The sequence below is a fragment of the Mobula birostris genome, chromosome 2 (assembly GCF_030028105.1).
Source record: "Mobula birostris isolate sMobBir1 chromosome 2, sMobBir1.hap1, whole genome shotgun sequence".
Lineage (NCBI taxonomy): Eukaryota > Metazoa > Chordata > Chondrichthyes > Myliobatiformes > Myliobatidae > Mobula > Mobula birostris.
Genome location: NC_092371.1, coordinates 129787797 through 129809355, shown reverse-complemented (window position 1 = coordinate 129809355; position 21559 = coordinate 129787797). Strand labels below are relative to the sequence as shown.

Below are 21559 nucleotides of genomic sequence, written 5' to 3'. Positions count from 1 at the left end.
GTTTGAGTGTAGTTACAACAGACAGGTGGAGAGTTCTCTATCACACCCTGGCTCCCATCTTGTAGACGATGGAAAAGGAGGTGAGTCATTCACTGCAGGGTGTTCAGCCTCTGACCAGCTGTTACCACAGTGTTTCTGTAGTTTGTCCGGTTGATGGCGGCCTCCTGGAGGTTTTGGTAGGGAAATTAGCGATGGTAGTGCTTCATGTCAAGGGTGTGAGGTTGAACTCTCTTTGAGATACTTACTGCCCTAATGCTTTCGTAACAGTAATACCCCGTGCCACTTATCAGACCACACCTGAATGCTGTTCAGGTCTTACTGTGCGGCGGCTGGTTTGGACTGCCCTGTTTGCCGAGGGGTTGTGAGTGTAGCCATCTCCGTATCTGACCTGATGAAGCAAGGTCACTGATAAGCAGCAGAGGATGGTTGTAGAGATTTGTACCTTACACTGCACTGGTCATCCGCATTTGGTCTGAACCCACCCAGGTGGGGCAGAGTGTTTGGGATTTAGCACTGCAACCCCCAGCAGGGCCACAGGTGAAGAAAGTGTGACAACTGATAGTCTTGTAGATGGCACTCGCGTTACTGATTTGCCTCCTGCATTGCTCTCTAGGAAGCGAAAGGGGGATGAGGTGGATGGGGAGGCGACAAGCAAGAAGAAGAAGAAGAAGAAGGAGGAGGAGAAAGTGGTGAAACAGGAGAAGGAGCTGAAGGTTTGTCCGAGGGGAGCTGTGACCTCACTGCACCTCCCACATCTCTCGTTCTGTTCACCCGCCCCCCCCCCCACTCAGACACATCTTCATCCCACCTCCTGCCCCATTTCATCCCCTCTCCTCACAGTCTCTCACCTTTGCCCTCTCCAGGAGCAGAGTCAATTGATCTGGGGCATTAAGGACGCCCTGAAGAAATACTGTTCCACGAATGACCTGCGGGAGCTGCTCATCGCCAACGGGCAGGAGATTCCATCTGGAGAGTCAGCGGTGAGTCCATTCCTCCCCCATTACTCTCTCCTGCTTCCTTACTCCCCCGCTTTCCCAATGCGCTGTCTCCTCCCTGCCCTTCCTTCCCACCCCCCACCACCTGAACTCCCCCGCCCATCCTCCTGTGCATGTTTGATCCTTTGGGACAGTATGTGTGCAGGGATGGGACCAAGACAAGATGTACGTAGTTTATTGAATGACGGGAAGTGGCCTGTGGGGGGAGGTGTTGAGCGTTAGGGTTGGGGTTCGAGGCTCAGAGCCTCTCCCACTGTGATTGGCTGCTGCTGTGGTGCCCAGTGGATTTGGCCCAGCTCTCTGGGTCACTTGCCCGGGTCTGAGGTTGTTCCTCGTGAACAGTGGGCAGAAACACCCAGGCAGGTTGAGTGGTGATGCTGTCACTGGGGAAACCTTGTGGGACTGTAGGGACAGTGGTTTGTGCCACGTGGGAGAGCTGAAGTTGTCAATCCAAGGGTGGGGAGACAGGAGAGCCCTGGTCTCCGGGAGGGTCTGGCTCTGGCCAAGTCTGCTTGGCTCGTTGTTTTACATGTCTGGCTGTATTTGCTTGGCGATGTGCCCGAATTTTTGGCGGGTGGTGGGGTAAAGTGTATATGCATCTGTGTCTTTTGGGGTGGGGGGGGCGGGGTGGAGCATGCACATATCCGTGTTTCATAAAGGGTTTGGGTGCTCACCCTTGGCCGGGCTGGAGTTGGGGGTGTGGTCAGTGCTGGGATTGGGAGGGACAGGGACCTGTGCCTGGTTGGGTGGGGGTGGGGGTAGCTGCATGTGTGCATGTGGTGGTCTCCTAGGGAGGGCTGTTGCTGGTTGGGCTGTGCTGCTGACATGTTCTGTTGTCCTAGTGCAGATCCTGGACCGGGTGTCGGATGGGATGGCCTTTGGAGCTCTGCAGCCCTGCACTGAGTGCCAGGGCCAGCTGGTGCTGAAGGGTTCGGCCTATACCTGCACCGGCAACATCACTGCCTGGACCAAGTGCAGCTTCAGCACCCAAGTGCCCCTCTGCAAAGACTGGGTCATTCCCAAGGTAGGCGCTAATACTGGGGCTTGCCTTTTTCTGCCTGTGACCTGTCAGTTCTTGGACTTCTGGTTTTGAGCCCTGTGTCAGGGCACTGACTACACACAGCTCTGTAGTGCAGGTGGGGGCTGGGTTGCAAGAGATACCTCATGTCCTTGGATTCAGGGCCTAACATTTGCCCATTTACATCAAAGGTCAGGAGGGCAAGGGGCTAGTAGAGTTAAATGGGCCAAACAGCTGCATGTACAGACAGATTTTCTCCAGAGTTAGGCCCAACTCGTCCCTCTGCACTGTCAAATAGCATCAAGTGCTGTTACGTTTGTGTTACCCCATGTGTGTATCTGAAGTGTGTCAGTCTGCTGTTGTCTATAAGCAGGAAGAAGCCATTTCATAATTGTTACAGGTGCTGAGGTTTTGTTTTTGTTTGCCGTACATCGAACACAGGAGCAGAATTAGACCATTTTCCCTGTTGAGTCTTCTCCCCCATTTAGTCATGCCTGATTTTTCTTTTCCCAACTCCAGTCTCTCGCCTTCTCCCTGTCGCCCTTAAATACACCCAGTGACTCGGCCTCCACAGCCCTCTGTGGCATTGAATTCCACAGATTCATTACCCCTTGGCTGAATAAATTCTTCTCATTTTTAAAGAGCAATCCCTTCATCCTGAGGCTGTGCATTTGGAATCTAGACTTCCCTACAAATGGAAGCATCCTCCCCGCGTCCACTCTCTTGGTCTTTCCGTTTCCAGGAGGTTTCAGTGAGATCTACCATCAACGTTCTGAAGTCCAAGCACCAATCTGGAGAGAGCAAACTCTCCTCTTGCATCAAGCCTTCTATTCCTGGGGTCATTCTTGTAAACAACTGCTGGGTCCTCTCCAGGGCCAGCACATCCATCCTCCGGTACGGGGCACAAAATAGTTCACCGCATTGTGACAGCATTGCTCTCAGACTGATCATTCCCAACATAAATGCATTGAGGTATTACTTCCAATAGGAAGAACAGTCTCAGTGCAGAATCTAGTGAAATAATTAAAGTTTAACTGATGCACTTTGTGGATTGGACTCTAGTTCAGTTATGATGTGTTTCTGGTATTCAGTTGCTCCCCTTTTTGTGATTTTAGGCGAGTTTTGAATCGGGGCAGCCTGCAGATAAAGAACACTGAGCTGAACTGAGTATGTCTGGACTCTTGATTTTGAGTTTTATATTCTGTGTTTTTCGTTCTTTTTTTTGTTGTTGCTGTTTGCGCGATTTGCTTTTTTTGCCCGTGGGGGTGTTGGTGTTTTTCTTTGAACAGGATCCATGGATTCCTTTGTTTGGTGTCTGTGGGAAGACGAATCTGAGGGTTGTGTACTGCATACATATTTTGATAATAAATGTACCTTGAATCTTCCAAACTTTGAAAATGAAGTGCAGGTAGACAAATAAAGTACATGGCCCACAACAAGGTAGCTTGAAGGATCAAAAGATTTGTGCCACGTGTTACATCTCCAGTAAGGTGGTGGCTTATCTGGTCTTCTCTGTGCTAATTTCCTCTGCCCTCCCCATCATCCTCGATATTCCCCCGTTGTTTTATTGTCTGTCTGCCTCTATCTGAATATATTCAATGACTGCACCTCCTCCACAAGGATTCCAGTGGTTCACTACACCCTCTGAGAGAAGAAATTCCTCTGTATCTTTGTTTTAAATGGACAACTCTTTCTGAAACCATGATCCCCAGTCCTAGACACCCCATCACAAGGGAGGCTCCCTCTCAGCATCTATCCTGTCAATTTCTCTCAGCGGTTGTGGTAAGATCACCCTTCCCTTATTCAGTTCTGGGACATCCCGTAAAACCACACGATGCAAAAATACAAAATAGGAGAAGTTGGTCTTGGGCTTCTTAAGTCTGCCCCACCATTAAACATGTTTGTGACTACCTATGCCAATTCCCATATCTCTTCATGGCAGTGTTCTGAGTTCAACAGTCAAAGTCATGGGTGCCTAAAAAGAGCTACTTTTTATCAGGACTGCAATTGAGATTTTAAAGACAGAGTTTTGCAGTAGTTTTTCCTGAGTTGAGGAGCGACTAATTAGCAAGAGGCAGTGCGTAAAAGCTGCCAACTTTCAGTGACGAGGCATTCAAGATTTATAAAGCAGAGCTTTGCGGTAGTTTACTCTGAGTTGGACATTCAAAGTCAGGGCCGCATAGGAAGAGCTACTTTTTGATCAGGACGGAGGTCGAGATTTTGAAGGCAGGATTTTGTGGCCGTTTCTCAGTTGAGCGATCAATCAGCAAGAGAGATTAATTAAAAAGGGGGAATGCAAGTAATGCAGGTGCAAACGGAGCAGCCAACCTTCTGAGTGTGTCCGTCTTTAGGGTGGCTTTGGCTCATCAGGCTATGTTGTAAGTTACTCTCTTTCTGATCTGTTTATTCTTCATCTGCTAGGACATATTAGTTTAGTGAGAATGGCTCCATGGCAGTGTTTTGTACTCTATGTGAGATGTGGGAAGTCTGAGAGACCTCCAGTCTCCCAGATAAACACCTCTCCACCAGGTACACCAAATTGAAACTTCTGAGAGAAGACTGGAGCTGCAGCTCAGTGACCTTCGACACGTACGGGAGAATGAGGAGGTGATAGGAGCTGCAGGGAGGTGGTCACCCCTAGATTGCAGGAAACGGGTAACTGAGTGACAGTCAGGAGAAAGGGGAAATGCACAGCCAGTGTAGAGTACACCTGTGGTCTTTCCCCTCAGTAATAAAGATAAAACTGTAGATACTATTCGGGGGATGGCCTACCGAGAGGGAGGAACAGTGACCATGTCTCCAGCACTGAGTCTGGTGCTGTGGCTCAGAAGACCAGAAGGGCGAAGAAGACTGCAATGTTGACAGGAGATTCCATAGTCAGAGACGAGGTTCTGTGGATGCGATAGAGACACCCGGATAGTATGTTGCTTGCCAGGTGCCAGGATCAGAGATGTCTCGGATCGAGTCCATGGCATTCTCAAGGGTGAAGGTGAGCAGCCAGAAGTCTTGGTACATATTGGCACCAATGACATAGACAGGTGACGAGATCCTGAAGAGAGGAGATCTTAGGGAGCTAGGTAGAAAGTTGAGAGACAGGACCTCTCGGGAGTAATCTCTGGATTGCTGCCTGTGCCATGTGTCAGTGAGGGTAAGAATAAGATGATCTGGTAGGTGAATGTGTGGCTGAGGAACTGGAGCAGGAGGGAGGTGTTCAAATGTACAGATCATTGGGAAAGGTATTACCTGTACAAAAGGGATGGCTTACACCCGAACTCAAGGGGGTCCAATATCCTTGCGGGCAGGTTGGCTAGAGTTGTTCGGGTGAGTTTAAACTAGTTTGGCAGGGGGATGGGAACCGGAGTGATAGTGCTGAAGGTGAGTGAGTTGTTTTACAAACAGAGGCGATGTGTAGTGAGACTCCTAGCAAGGAAAGGCTGCTGATAGGGCAAAATTGCAGTCAACAGGATAAGTTGCAATGTAAAAGGCGGACAAAATCGGAAAAGGTGAATACAGGACTGAAGGTGTTGTATCTGAATGCACGTAGTATACAGAATAAGGAAGATGAACTTATAACATAGTTACAGATTGGCAAATATGATGTTGTAGGTATCACTGAATCATGGCTGAAAGAAGTTTATAGCTAGGAGCTTAATGTCCAAAGATGCACATTGTTTCAGAAAGACAGGCAGGAAGGCAGTTGGGGTGGTGTTGCTCTGTTGGAAAAAGAAATGAAATCAAATCATTAGAAAGAGGTGACATAGGGTAAGAAGGTGTTGAATCAGACCCTCAAAAATAGCAAGGATGTGGTCTACAAATTACAACAGGAAATAGAAAATGCATACCAAAAGGGCAATGTTACAATTTCAATATGTAGGTAGATTGGGAAAATCAGGTTGGTGCTGGTTTCCAAGAGGGGGAATTACTAAAATGCCCGTGAAATGGCTTTTTAGAGTAGCTCGAGGTTGAACCCACTAGGGGATCACGATTGGGTGTTATACAGTGAACTGGAATTGATCAGAACGCTTAAGGTAAAAGAATCGTAGGAGCAAGTGATCGTAATATGATTAAATTCACCCTGAAATCTGAGAAAGAGAAGCTAAAGTCAGATGTATTAGTATTACTGAGGAGAAAAGGGAATTACAGAGGCATAAGAGTGGAGTTGACCAGAATTGATACAAAAAGAACACTGGCAGGGATGATGGCAGAGCAGCAAAGGCTGGAATTTCTGGAAACAATTCAGAAGGTACAGGATAAGTACATCCCAAAGAGGAAGAAGTATTCTAAAGGCAAGATGACACAACTATGGCTAACAAGAGAAGTCAAAGCCACCATAAAAGCCAAAGAGGGGATATACTAGAACAAAAACTGGTGGGGGGTTAGAGGATTGGGAGGATTTTTAAAACCAACTAAAGAAATAATTAAAAAGGTAAAGATGGAATACAAAAGTAAGCTAGCCAATAATATCAAAGAGGATACCAACAGTTTTTTCAGACACATAAAGTGTAAAAGAGGAGAGAGTAGATATCGGACCACTGGAAAACAATGCTGAAGAGGTAGTAATGGGGACCAAGGAAGTGACAGTCAAACTGAATAAGTATTATGCATCAGTCTTCACTGTGGAAGTCACTAGCAATATGGTGGAAGTTCCAGGTGTCAGGGGTCATGAAGTGTGTGAAGTTACCATTACTAGGGAGAAGGTTCTTAGGAAACTGAAAGGTCTGAAGGTAGATAATCTCCTGGACCAGATGGTGTACACACGGGGTTCTGAAAGTGTGCTTGAAGGGGTTGTGGGGACATTTGTAATGATCTTTATAGAATCACTAGGTTCTGGAATAGTTCCAGAAGACTTGAAAATTGCAGATGTCACTCTACCCTTCAAGAAGAGAGAGAGGAAGAAGAAAGGAAATTGTAGGCCGGTTAGTCTGACCTCTCTGGTTGGGAAGACGTTGGACTCAATTGTCATGGTTGTGGTTTCAGGATTCTTGGGGGTACATGATAAGATAGGCCGTAGTCAGCATGATTTTCTCAAGGGAAAATCTTGCCTGACAAATCTGTTGGAACTCTTTGAAGAAATAACAAGCAGGATAGGCAAAGGAGAATCAGTTGATGTTATATGCTTGGATTTTCAGAAGGCCTTTGACAAGGTGCCACACATGAGGCTGCTTGGCAAGATATGAGCCCCTAGTATTACAGGAAAGATTCTAGCATGGATAAAGCAGTGGCTGATCGGCAGGAAGCAATGAGTGGGAATAAAGGGAGCCTTTTCGTGTTGGCTGCTAGTGACTAGTGGCGTTCCATATGGGTCTGTGTTGGGACCGATTCTTTTTATGTTGTTTGTCAATGATTTGGATGAGGAATTGTTTGCTTTGTTGCAGAGTTTTCAGACAATATGAAGATAGGTGGATGTGCAGGTAGTTTTGAGGAAGTAGAGAGCCTGCAGAAGGACTCTGCATAAGGAGAATGGGCAAATAAGTGGCAGGTAGAATGCGGTGTCTGGAAGGGGATGGTCATTCACTTTAGTAGAAGAAATGAAATGGATAGACCATTTTCTAAATGGAGAGAAATTGCAAAAATCTGAGGTGCAAAGGGTCTTGGGAGACCTTGTTGAGATGTCCTGAAGGTTAATTTGCAGGTTAAATCAGTGGTGAGGAAGGCAAATTTAATGTTAGCATTCAATTCAAGAGGACTGAAATATCAAAGTAAGGGTGTAATGTTGAGACTTTATAAAGCACTGGTGAGGCCTCACTTGGAGTATTGTATTATTCATCTTAGAAAGGATGTGCTGAAACTGAAGAGGGTTCAAAGGAGGTTCACAAAAATGATTCCAGGTTCGAACGGCTTGTCATATGAAAAGCGTTTGATGGCTCTGAATCCTATGTACACTAGAATTCAGAACAATGCGGGGTGACCTCGCTGAAATCTGTTAACAGTGAAAGGCCTTGATAGAGCAGATGTTTCCTATCGCGCGCGAGTCTCAGCCTCAGAATGAATGGAGATGAGGAATTTCTTCATTCCAGAGTGGTGAATCTGTGGAGGCCAAGTCTTTATATTTAAGGCAGAGGTTAATAGATTCTTAATTCGTCGGGGTGTGAAGGAATACGGGGCAGGAGATTAGGGCTGAGAAGAAAATTGGATCCGCTATAATGAAATGACGTGGCAGACTCGATGGGCCAAGTAGTCTAATTCTGCTCCTATATCTTATGGTCTTTTATCTCCAAATATTTTCGAACAGTTTTTTGAACAAATTTTTTAAAATATTGATTTGACTTCCACACACTCTGGGGTAGTAAATTTCAAGGATTTACCATCTTTGAGAGAAGGACGAGCCTGCTTTCCATGGACTCTGCCATGCTTCTTGCTGCCTCAGTAAAGCAGCCAACATAATTAAAGCCACCACCCACCCTAGACACATTATCTCTTCTCCCCCCGCTCCATTGGGCAGGCGATACAAAAGCCTGAAAGTACGAACCACCAGGCTAGCTTCTAACCCCCTGTTGTAAGACTATTCAATGTTTCCCTAGTATGCTAAAATGGACTCTTAATCTCAGAATCTATTTTGTCATGGTCTTACACCTTATTTTACTTCCTCTGTAAGTGTAGCTCTTTATAATGCACTCTTATTATTTTTCCATTGGACTATCTCAATAGAATAATGTAATGAAATGATCTGTATGGGTGAGATGCAAAACAGATTTTTCACCCCATTACATTTGACAGTAGTAAACTATTTCACTAATTTTCATGTACTGCAGTTTTAAATGTCTAACTCCTTGTAACTAAGTTCCCTCATGACTCTCACTGGTGTAAACATCTTGGCGTTCACCTTGTCAAAGTCGATTAGCATCTGATGTGTTTCCGTAACGTTCATTCTTCCAAAATCCAAGGAGTAAAGACCAGAGTGCTCAGACCTGCTAGATAAGACTGTCCTCTAATCCCAGGAATTAGCCTGGTGGATCTCCTATCAATAACTTCCATTGTTACTGTAAAGGAGATCAAAGCACTGTACAGGAACTACAGGCTGGTCAGCCGGACTCAAGTTGTGAACTACAGGCTGGCCAGCCTGACACAAGTTGTGAACTACAGGCTGGCCAGCCTGACACAAGTTGTGAGGAAGTTACCGGTGGGAGTTTTGTATGTGATCTACTGGCATTTAGATGGACAATCTGATTCGGAGGAGTCAGCATGGCTTTGTGCATGGCAAGGTGGATGAGGATGCAGTCAGTGACTGTTTGACAGGGTCCTGCATGGTAGCTTGTTCTGGAGGGGTCGTTCCTGTGGAATCTGGGGAGAACTGTGGTGGATTCAAAGTTGGCTCAGAAGTAGGAAGCAGATGGTGGTGGTTGATGGTTGTTTCTTGGAATGTAGGTTGGTAACAATCGGTGTTCCGCAGAGGATGGTGTTGGGGCCCTTGTTATTTATTTGTATAAATGATTTTGATGCGAAAGGACAAGCTTGAATAGTAAGTTTTGTAGGTGACACCAAATTAGGCAGTGAAGTTAATAGTGAAGATTATTGTAGTTTACAAGGAAATCATGAGCATTTAGGGAAGTAGGTCAAGGACTGGTAAATAGCTTTCAAGACAGGTGAGTGTGAGGTGATAACATTTTGGAAAATCAAACCAGTGGAGGAATTGTGCTACGAATGAAAGGTAGGGCACTAGAGATCGTAATGGAACAGAGGGACCGAGGATTACGACTCCATAGTTCATCGAAAGTGGTGTGTGTCACGGGGTGGTGAAAAGGGCATTTAGTACACTGTCCTTCAGCAGTCAGGACACTGAGTGTAGGATGAGGGACACTGTTACATTTGAACAAGTCACTGAGGCCACATTTGGACTCTGGTGCACAGTTTTGGTTACTGTAGGGAGGATGAAATAGAGAAAAGATTTACAAGGATGTTGTCAGGAATCGAGAGCCTCAGTCACAGGGAGAGGTTGGCCAGGCTAGTTCTTTATCCCCTGGAATGTAGGAGAATAAGGGATGACCGTATAGGAACGTTTAAAATTATGAGAGATGAAGTGATCTTTTACCCAGGGTAGTTGTCATTATGTGCTCTATCATATGACGTAAGGGATCATGGTCCTCCAGCTGTCTTTAATCTGTACCTGTGCAGGACCCCATTCCCGCTGCTCTTGTTACTCTTTTCTCTACTCATGATGTGATTGTTCTTGGCAATTTTTTTTCCTACAGAAATGGTACATCATTGCTGCCTTCTGGGCAGTGTTGTTACAAGACGGGGAGCCCAGTCATTATCTCTTCTCCTCAGAGACTGCCTGCCTGGTGTCAGTGGTCACTTAACCAGGACTTGTGACATTCACTCTGCTCAGATGACCATCCACCACCTGCTCCCGCAGCTTCATGTGGCCCTGATCAGGGAGGGGGCTCAGCAGGTGCTACACCTTGCCCAAGGGTGACCTACGGGCTAGAGGATGGAAGGGGGTGTCTTACACCTTCGGTAGCGATGTATCTCCACCCTGCTACCCCTTTACCCAGGGTAGGAGAGTCCAAAACTATGGGGTGTAGGTTTAGGGAGAGGGGAAAGATTTAAAAGAGATGAGAGGCAACATATTTATGCAGGGGGTGGTGAGTTTATGGAATGAGCTGCCAGACGAAGTTGTTGAAACGGGTACAGTAGTGTCACTTAAGCACTTGGACAGGTACATGGAGGGCAGAGGGATGTGGGCTGAGTGCAAGAAATTGGGGCTAGCTAAGTGTGCAGCGTGGTTATCGTGAACTGTTCAGCTGGAAGGCCTGTATCTGCTCGATAACTCTGAGTCTATAGGTGGTCTAACCAACACCCGATACATGTAGCAAGACTTGCCTACGTCTCTGCATCCATCCTACTGGGCTTTTCCTGCCCCGTGGAGGGGTTGTTCCTGTTCCTGTTCTGATCCCTGCCCGCTTTTCTGTGTGATTCCCAGGAATTCCACAGCATTGCCTACCTGAAGAAATTCAAGTTCAAGAGGCAGAACCGGGTCTTCGCGCCGGCCGCTCCAGCTGCCGAATCCAGCCCCACTGACGCCCCTTCTGCCGTGACAGGTAGGCGACACCCCTGGCTAGGGCAGGTGAGACCTGTCTGGGAAAGTGAGGAGGGTCCTGCACCATTGATCAGGCCGATTCCTCGGGGTGACAACACAGTGTTGAAGGTGGGGTGGGGTCTCTCCAGTGGTGTTGAAGGTGGGGTGGGGTCTCTGAAATAGTGTTGAAGGTGGGTGGGGTCTCTCCAGTGGTGTTGAAGCTGGGGTGGGGTCTCTCCAGTGGTGTTGAAGGTGGGTGGGGTCTCTCCAGTGGTGTTGAAGGTGGGGTGGGGTCTCTCCAGTGGTGTTGAAGGTGGAGTGGGGTCTCTGAAATAGTGTTGAAGGTGGGTGGGGTCTCTCCAGTGGTGTTGAAGGTGGGGTGGGGTCTCTGAAATAGTGTTGAAGGTGGGTGGGGTCTCTCCAGTGGTGTTGAAGGTGGGGTGGGGTCTCTCCAACAGCCGTTGTTAATCTGCTTCATCGCCTTGAAGTCAGTTGCAGGTTCTGGGTTCTGCTGGGAACTGTGGAGCTGCTCTGGTTCTGGTGCTGGGAAGCCAGAGGATTTTGTGTGTTGCACAAAAGAGTGGGGTCACAGTCTTCTTCTTCCTCAGGCCCGCCACTGATGAACCTGAAGGTGATCCTCCTGGGGAAATTCTCGAAGGGCAAGGACGAACTGAAGAGCTTGGTGGAGGAGTTGGGGGGCAAGACCACCAACTCGGCGAACAAGGCCCAGCTGTGTGTCAGCTCTCAAAGTACGGTGATGGATCTGAGGGGTGTCAGTGCTGCCGTGTCACACCAGGCTTAGTACCTGTCCCTGTCCCTGTCCTGGGCCATGTATTGCAGCTGGGTGGTGTATTGGGGGCTTAAACCCTGGGACTGTGTGACTGGGTGGTATATTGGGGGCTTAAACCCTGGGACTGTGTGACTGGGTGGTGTATTGGAGGCTTAAACCCTGGGGTTGTGTGACTGGGTGGTGTATTGGGGGCTTAAACCCTGGGGTTGTGTGACTGGGTGGAGTATTGGGGGCTTAAACCTTGGATTGTGTGACAGGACAGTGTATTGAGGGCTATTGGGAGTGTGTAGTGGGCAATGTATTGGTTGTTTTCCTGTGTGTGTGTGTGTCCTTGGGAGTGTGTGTTTGGACTGTGTTAATGGGGCTTCACTCTGCATCTAACCCTGGGAATATATGATGGAACAGATGGTAGCTTCACTCCGTCCATCTCTGGCTTAGTGTGCTGACACAGTGCATTGGGGGCCTCACTCCGTGAGGACTATTAACACCAAAAAGGTACAATGACTGTGTCTGTAGTTAGTGTTCTGAGACATTGGGTCTGAACTGCATATTTGCCAGCTTCCTCCTAGCCATGGAGAGGGAATTGAGAGCTGGTCAAACTAAAAGATGGAGTAAGTTTGAGAGAGAAGGTGACCTCTAGTTTGTGAGAGGGAAGAGCTAAAGGGGGGGTTTGTGTTCCTGTGTGATGTAGCTCAGCTCCTGCTCTGCTCTGGTTTATTTGGGAAGGGAGAGGCTACGTTAGATGAGGCTGCCCACTTTCACTACTTCCCTCAGTTGATGCTGGACTTATACTCTCTCTGCAGAGGAAGTGGACAAGATGACCAAGAAGATGGAGGAGGTGAAGGAAGCGAACGTCCGGGTGGTGTCCGAGGACTTCCTCGTGGACCTGAAGTCAGGGAAGAGCCTCCAGGGTTTGTTCTCGGTCCACGGAATTTCTCCCTGGGGGGCTGAAGTTAACTCCGAGGTTCCCGAGCCTCCTGTCGCTGGGAAATCTACTGGGAACAAGACTGTGAAAAACACCAGTGGCAAAATCAAGCAAGAGGAAGGTGAGAGGGTCAGAGACCTTTGAGAAAGTAGCTGACTGCGTGGCATCCCCTCGGCACTGCACCAGGAGGTTAGGCTGTGAGTACGGGTGGTCAAAGATCACGTGTGTTCTGCACAGAGTCAACAACCCTATTCTTTTCCTGTATGTATTTTCTATATTGCATGAACTAAAATAGGTGGGAAAGTGGGTAGCGAAAAAGCCTATCCAAATTTATAGGGGGATCTCGATCAGCTGAGTTAGTAGGCTGATGAATGGCAAATGGAGTGATTGATGTTGCATTTTGGGAAGTGAAACTAGGCTAGGAGTTTCACTGTAAACAATAAGTCCCTAGGAAGTGTTGTTTAATAGAAGGACCTAGTTGTTCAGCTATACGGTTCCATGAAAGTGATGTCACAGCTGGATAAAAGTGATGAAGAAGATGTGCCTTGCAGGTCGTCATCAGGGCATTGAGGATAGAAGATGTGGGGACACAGTGCGATTGTACCAGATGCTTGTGACATTGCATTGAAGTGTTACATAGAACATAGAAATTTACAGCACGCTGCAGGCACTTTGGCCACAGTTTTCTGCTGGCCATGTAACCAATTGTAGAGACTGCCTTTCCCTAGCACATAGCCCTCTATTTTGAATTCAGTTTTGGTCACACTGCTATAAGAAAGATGTTACTAAGCAAGAAAGTATCATGTTCAGCTTTGAAAGATGTTAGTAAACTGGAAAGGGTGCAGATGAAAGTTGATAAAATTATTGTCAGGATTCAAGGGACTGGGTTATGGAGAGAGGGTGAGCAGAGTGTAGGATAATGGGTGATTAAAGAGGTTTATTACATCAGAAAGGGCATAGATAGAGTGAATGCACACAGTCTTTTCCCCAGAGTTGGGGAATGAAGAACTAGAGGGCAGAGGATTAAGTGAAAGGGGGGAGATTTCGTTGGACCCCCATGGACATTTTCACCTAGAGAGTGGTCAGTATGTGGAATGAGCTACTGGGGAAGAGGTTGAGGCAGGTATATTAATGACATTTAAAAGTTATTTGGGCAGGTGCACAGATTGGAAAGGTTTAGAGGAATATGGGCAAATGGGGCTAGGCTACCTTAGATGGTAATCCTGGTTGGCATGGACCAGACCAGTTGGGCCAAGTGGCCTGTTTGCATGCTGTATGACTCTGTGACAGCATCCTGCTGGGAACATGCGCACCCCCACTGAAACTCCGGGACGCTCAGTCCGAATCTGATCCCTTTCACAGGCTCTGGCAAGTCCGAGAAGAAGATGAAGCTGACGGTGAAAGGAGGCGGGGCAGTGGATCCTGACTCGGGTAGGTGAGGGCTCTGTGCTTAGGGGAGAGTCAGGTAGGGCTGGCGGGGGCATTGTGTGAACACACAGCCTTCGGAATCACCCATCAGCTGGAGACCTGGGCACTTACAGCACAGGAGGAGACCAGATGTAGGCAAATACGACCAGCTTAGTTGGGCAAGTTGGCTGTCGTGGACAAACTGGGTTGAGGAGCCTGTTTTCCATGCTGAGTAGCTTTGGTTTATCGTTTCTAAAAATGTCCCAGTGGGCTGCATGCATCAAGGTGAGCTGCTGTCTCTGATCTCCAGACACCCGGGTTCAGTCCTGACCTCTGGTGCCTTCTGTTTGGAATTTGCATGTTCTTCCAGTGGTTCCCCCTGAGTGTCCCAGTTCCCTCCCACATCCCAAAGGTGTGCGTGCCAGTTGGCTAATTGTCCCTGCTGTGTGGGTGAAAGGTAGAATCTGGGGGGCAGGGGGGGAGGGGGGAGTTTCTGAGATTAGTGTAAATGGGTGGTTGATGGTCAAACATGGCCTAGAGGGGCTGAAGAGTCTTTTTCTGTGCTCTTTGACGCTGTCCCTGCCATTTCCCTGTTCTCAACTCGTGGTGGCTTTGAGCGGAAGGAGAGAGCTTTCTTTCAGTCTCCAGCACCACGTGAAGCAAGAAATCACACAGCAAGTGAAATGGTTCCTCGGCTCCCCTCAGGCGTGTCTGTGGCTGAGACCGCATGAAGCCAGGGATTAATTGCACTCTGAAGGTGGAGACCCACTCCTCTTTCCTTTTGGATCAGGTTACCACAAAAACACGTCTGCTCACTCTGTCTATACTGCTTCTGGGATGTTGCAAGGGAGGGGTTCGTTCCAGTGCTTCGGTGGGGGGAAAGTGGCTCCTGCTGTAGAGTTGCCCTCCGTCTGCGCCAGATTGTGTGGTCTCCAGGGCCCGTGTCTGGCCCGCGGACGAGGTGGGGGTGGGGGCATGGGCAGGTAGTGACTCTACGTTCACTCTGGCAGGGCTGGAGGACTCGGCGCACGTCTTCGAGCAGGGCGGCCGGATCCTCAGTGCCACGCTAGGCCTGGTCGACATCTCCCGGGGCACCAACTCCTACTACAAGCTACAGCTGCTGGAGGATGACAACAGGAAGAGGTGGGTCAGAGGTGCCGGGGAGTGGCCCCTGGCCAAGGAGCAGTGTGGAGAGAGGGCTGGCTCACCTCACTTGGGTGGGGGTTGGTGGGTTGGGGCCCTCCCTGGTTGTTGCTTCGTCCCATTCAATTTAACCAGGGGCCTTGCTTGGGGGGTGGGGTTTGTGGCAATGTCGGATCAGGAGGGGGCAAAAAGAAAGTAATGCCTGTCACCTCCCCTTCCCTGAGGGTCTCTTCACCATCCCCGATTGCCTGCCAGGGCATTTTTCACTTCTGTCCCAACCCCAGCCCTTCCATTGAGCAGATCAGGAAGATCCCATGGCCTCACTCCTGGACCCAGAAGTTGTCAACAAGTCAAGTTCTTTGTGGTGTGTGCAAGTACGTGTATACAAAGCTGCAGTGGAACAGTTACTTGTGACAGTATCACAGGGAGGTAGCATCGGACAGGCAACATTCACATGAAAAATCTAAATTACAGTTTTCACAGACCACAATGAAAACAGGAACAAAACTATTGTAGCTGTTAGCTATACTGAGGTACTGGTTAGAGTTAAGGTTGGTTCAGTAGCTGTTCTTTAACGTGGTGATGTGGTGCTCAAGGCATTTGTACTTCCTGCCTGATGGAAGCTCAAGAGGATGGCATGGTGTTGGTTGATTTTCCCTTCCAGGGGCCCAGTCAGCTTTTGGATCAGAGTCCCTTGAGCTCTGAGTGACCATGCTGTTTGTGTGCAGGCTGGGTTCTGCTCTAGGGTGTGGGCCTTCACCCAGTCGGACAGTTGACTGAGGGAGCAAGGCAAGATGAAAGGAAGTTCTGTGCTGCGGTTGTTGTCCTCTTGTTAGACGGCACTTGGAGTTTTGTGTATAGTCCTGGTTGCCCCGCTTCGGGAAGGGTGTGGTAGCAGTGAAGAGGGTGCAGAGGAGATCCGCTGGAATGTTGTCTGGGACGGAGGGGCTGTCGTTGTAAGGAGAGATTGGATAGGCTGGGCTTATTGTCACTGGAGAGAAGGAGGTTGAGCAGTACCCTGATAGGAGATGTATGTGAAGATAAGAGGATGGTCCAGGATAGGGGAGTCACAGGCATGGATTTAGAGGGGAGGGGGGAGATTTAGAAGGGGTCTGAGGGACAGTTTTTCCCGTGGAGAATGGTTATAAGGAATGAAAGGTGGGTCCGGTGACAACATCTAAAAGTATTTTTGGACAGGTACATGGATGGGAAAGGTTTAGCCCGATGACGAGTTCAGATTGAGGGTTTGGCTGGCATGGACACATTTGTTCAAAAGTCCTGTTTCTGTGCAGTTTGACTATGGCTCTATTAAAATTATGGAGAGAGTGGAGTCTTCTTCCCAGGGCAGGGGAGTCTATAACTAGAGGGCACAGGTTTAAAGTGAGAGCTGAGACATTTTGTGGAGATCTGAGAGGCAAGTTTTTCCAGACAGAGGGCGATGGATATTTGGAACATCTGCCTGAAAAGGCGATGAAGGCAGATGCAATGATTACATTTAAAAGGTGTTTCGGCAGGTACTTCAATAGGAAAGTTATACAGGGTTATGGGCCTCAATGGACATCATGATTGTCATGGAGACAGTGGGCTGAAGGACCTGTTTCTCTGTTGTACGTTTCTTTGATACCAAAAGGTCAGGGGTTTTCCCCGGCTCTGATTAATTTTCCGGGTTTCCGGCATATCTCATTGACTGGGTGGGCCCTGCAGACCGCCTGGGTAGGGGTGGAGGGGGTTCAGGTATGGAGTGCTGTTCCTGGAAGCTTCTCTTGATGCCCACAGATACTGGGTCTTCAGGTCCTGGGGCCGAGTGGGGACCACAATCGGTGGCAACAAGCTGGAGAAGATGTCCTCCAAGGAGCATGCGATCGATCACTTCCTGGGTCTATACGAGGAGAAGACGGGCAATGCCTGGCATTCCAAGAATTTCACCAAATATCCCAACAAGTTCTACCCCTTAGAAATCGACTATGGCCAGGTGGGTGGATGGCATCCCTCTAAGCTACCCCACACCAACTCGGCTTTGATCACTGTGTGCACAAGTATGTGTAGCAGAGGCGTATTGGAATCTTCCTTCAGCCACGCCACAAGCACGTGGCGTCATATTAGCAGCATGCACAAGAAAAACATTAATGAAAAGTAGATCATGTACTTTATTTACAAGGAAGAACACTACTACGACAAAAGAAGCCCACCTTGGTCCAAAGTGGTCAGAGTGTTGCTCAAGAGTCGGGATCAGGGTGTTGTTGCTTGGTTCAAGAACCGAATGGCTGAAGGGAAGCAGTTGTTCCTAAAGCTGGTGGTGTGGGACTGCGGGCTTCTGTGCCTCCTGCCCGATGGTATGTGTGAGAAGCTGGCTTGACCCAGATAGTGGAGATCCTTCTTGATGCAGTACTTTATGTAAGTGCGACCAATATGAAAGGGGAGGTGTGTGCCCATAGTGTACTGGGCAGAGTCCACTGCTCACAGCAATTCTATTGCAGCGGATTCTGTTGCATTAGAATTGCCGTACCTGACCATGATGGGTTTCTAGCAATGGTACATCTGTTTAACCCTCCGAGTGCCATCTCAAAGCTTGGTGGATAAACCACACTGCTGTGTTGTGGGTTATCACTGTCTCATGGTGTAGTGAAAAGCTTTTGTTTGCAAGCCATCCAGGCAGATTGTTCCATACATACATGGAGGTTATAAAAAGGCAGAAGAATGCAGAGAAGGTGCAGTGCAATAAGGTACAAGGCAAAGAATGGGTAGATTGCAATGTCACGACTTCATCTTCAGTTTACAAGAGATCTATTGAAGAGTCTGATAATAAAGGGATAGCAGCTAGCCTTGAGCCTGGTGATACCTGTTCACAAGCTTTTGTATTCTTCTGCACGACGGGAGAATGTTTGAGGTGGGGGGGCTCATTAGTTCTGTCTACTGCTTTGCTGAGGCTGCTGGTGTTTCTGGAAGTCTAGCTGCGTATTAATGACTTGGCAGTTAATTCAGGCTTTGCACCCCCTTGTATTCCACATCTTCACTAATCTCACCTAGCAGCTGCTCCACAGCCTTCTATTGCGTTGTCATTCAACTGATCGCCCAGTTGCTTCTTAAATGTTGTGAGAGTCTCTGCCCACCCCTCCCCCAAATCAGGCGGTGCATTCTAGATTACCCACCCCCACCCTGTGAGGCAGTTCATTCCAGATTTTCCCCCATTCACTTCCTTGGATCCCCTTTAAACTTGCCCCTGATCTGAAATCCGTGCCCTTTGATTTTAGATGCCTTTGCTCAGGGGCGCTATATGCCCAATCCATGCTGCTTGTAATTTTGTACGTTTCTGTCAGATGCTCCTCTGAGCCAATGAAAACAACCCAGCCCACCCAGACTCTCCTGATAATTAAAGTGCTCCATCTTCTCTGCACCCTCCCAAATGAAATCACAGCCTCCCTATAGTCTGGTGACCAGAATCCCAGCTGTAGCCTAACCATAACCTCCCTGCTCTTACATTCTATGTGCCAGTTAGTGAAAGTCTGTATCTCTTTACACTCTTTCCCATTTCCAAAATCGGCATGCCATTGTCAGGGATCTGTGGATTTGTCTAGCAAGATCCCTCTGTTCCTCAGTGCTTCCTGGGGCCCAACTATTCATTAATAGATTTTTAGAGAAATTGGTAAGGTAAATTTAGAGATGATGGAAGCAGATACCGTCGTGATGTTCACACGGGTATGGGCATCAAGGGATTTGGATCAAGAGTCTTACATCGTGGAATCAGGCTCTTCAACCCAACTTGTCCGTGCTGACTCTGACCAGAAAGCTAATCCCATCCTCCCATGCTTGGCCCCTAGCCTGCTGAACCTCTCCTACCCACGTACTTGTGGAGATGGCTTTTAAATGTTAATTAACCTTGACCACTATTTCTGGCAGCCCATTCCAAATATGTACCACCCTTTGCTTGAAGAAGCTGCCCCTGGTGTCCCTTTTAAATCTCTTCCTTCTTGATCTTGTATATCCTCTTGTATTTAGCACCCCAACCTTGGGAAAGCCTATTTGCTTTCACCCTGTCTATGGCCCTTGCGATCCTATATACCTCTAACAGGTCACCCCTTGATATACTGCGTCCGGTGCTCCCAATGTGGCCTTCTATATATTGGCGAGACCCGACGCAGACTGGGAGATCATTTTGCTGAACACCTACGCTCTGTCCACCAGAGAAAGCAGGATCTCCCAGTGGCTACACACTTTAATTCCACATCCCATTCCCACTCTGACATGTCTATCCACGGCCTTCTCTACTGTAAAGATGAAGCCACACTCAGGTTGGAGGAACAACACCTTATATTCCGTCTGGGTAGCCTCCAACCTGATGGCATGAACATTGACTTCTCTAACTTCCGGTAATGCCCCACCTCCCCCTTGTACCCCATCTGTTATTTATTTATATACACATATTCTTTATACCCCTTGTCCATCCTCTGAGTTTTCCCCCCCCTCCCCCTTTTCTTTCTCCCTGGGCCTCCTGTCCCATGATCCTCTCATATCCCTTTTGCCAATCACCTGTCCAGCTCTTGGCTCCATCCCTCCCCCTCCTGTCTTCTCCTATCATTTTAGATCTCCCCCTCCCACTTTCAAATCTCTTACTAGCTCTTCCTTCAGTTAGTTCTGACGAAGGGTCTCGGCCCGAAACATCGACTGTACCTCTTCCTAGAGATACTGCCTGGCCTGCTGCGTTCACCAGCAACTTTGATGTGTGTTGCTTGAATTTCCAGCATCTGCAGAATTCCTGGTGTTTACTCCTTGATCCCTTGCACTTCAGGGAATGAAGTCCTAGTCTGTGCAACCTCTTTTGATCATGTGTAGAAGGGAATTAGTTTAATTTGGTGTCATGTTTGGCTCAGATATTGTGGACTGGAAGGATCTGTTCCTGTGTTTGATGTTTCCCTTGGGATATCTGGAGTTGGGGTCGAAAGCGCCAATGGGTTGGCCATTGGGAACTGCAGTGAGGTTTCTTCACCCAGAGGTGGGGGCTTGGTCACTGAGTATATTCAACAGAAGGGTTGGCAGATGTGACATTCATGCAGTTTAATCTGGACAAATATGAGGTGTTGCATTATTTGAGAGGTCAAACATAAGAGGCAAATATGCGATAAACGGCAGCACACTTGGGCACTTTGCTGTAGAGAGGGACCTGTGGGTGCAAGCCCGTAACTCCCTCAGAGTAGGTAGGGCCTTAAAGAAGGTGTATGGTGTAGTTGCCTTCATTGGTTGAGTCATTGAGTATGAAATCTGGGATGTTGGATTGCATCTATATAAGAGTTCAGGCAACATTTGGTGTTTAGTTTGCATTTGTGGCAGGATGTGTGGTTTACACTGAAGCACTGGGCCACCGGGTGGAAGTGTATAGAGTTAAGATAGGGTAGATAGACTCTTTCTCAGGGTAGAGGTGTCAAACGCTAAAGGATATAGATTTAAAATGAGGGGAAAGTTTAAAGAAGTGTGGGGTAAGTGTTTCCAGGGATTGGGTGCCTGCAATATGTTGCCAGGGGAAGTAGTGGATACAACTGTTAAGAAGCATTTGGATGGATATTTGAACAGGCAGGGAATGAAGGGACGTATAGACCAAGTTCAGGCCGATTAGATTGGCTATATTGGTGTCAGGGTGGCACGGATATGATGGAGCTGCTTCTTTGTGCACTGTTCAGTGGAATTAATCCACTTTGGAAGGAAAAATGGAGGATCAGATTATTATTTAAATGGTGAAAAATGGCAGCTTGCTGCTGTGCAGAAGGACTTGGGAGTGCCTGTGCATGAATCGCAGAAGGTTGGTTTTCAGGTGCAGCAGGCTATCAAATGGAGTGTTGGCTTTCATTGCTAGAGGGATTGAATTTAAGAACAGGGAGGTCATGCTGCAACTGTATAAGGTACTGGTGAGGCTGCACCTGGAGTACTGCATGCAGTTCTGTTCTCCTTACTCGAGGAAGGATATACTGGCTTTGGAGGCGGTGCGGAGGAGGTTCACCAGGTTGATTCCAGAGATGAGGGGGTTAGACTATGAGGAGAGATTGAGTCGCCTGGGACTGTACTCACTGGATTCAGAAGGATCAGAGGATATCTTACAGAAACAAAATTATGAAGTTGTTCCCACTGGTGGGTGAGACTAGAACTAGGGGATGTAGCCTCAAGATTCGGGGGAGTAAATTTAGGACAGAGATGAGGAGGAACTGGTTTTCCCAGAGTGGTGAACCTGTGAAATTCTCTGCCCAATGAAGCAGTGGAGGCTACCTCAGTAAATATA

At 48.0% G+C, this 21559-nt stretch overlaps 1 protein-coding gene across 1 annotated transcript in view; it reads left to right on the top strand.

Moving 5' to 3' along the window:
- Positions 1–21559, top strand: part of parp1 (poly (ADP-ribose) polymerase 1) — a 57150-nt gene that overhangs the window by 21155 nt on the left and 14436 nt on the right. Inside the window, exons 5-13 of the mRNA XM_072248088.1 lie at positions 614–713; positions 864–980; positions 1843–2019; positions 10934–11051; positions 11638–11778; positions 12623–12865; positions 14107–14175; positions 15162–15294; positions 17071–17266. Coding sequence (XP_072104189.1) covers positions 614–713; positions 864–980; positions 1843–2019; positions 10934–11051; positions 11638–11778; positions 12623–12865; positions 14107–14175; positions 15162–15294; positions 17071–17266 — 1294 coding nt within the window. The remainder of the gene's footprint in view (positions 1–613; positions 714–863; positions 981–1842; positions 2020–10933; positions 11052–11637; positions 11779–12622; positions 12866–14106; positions 14176–15161; positions 15295–17070; positions 17267–21559) is intronic.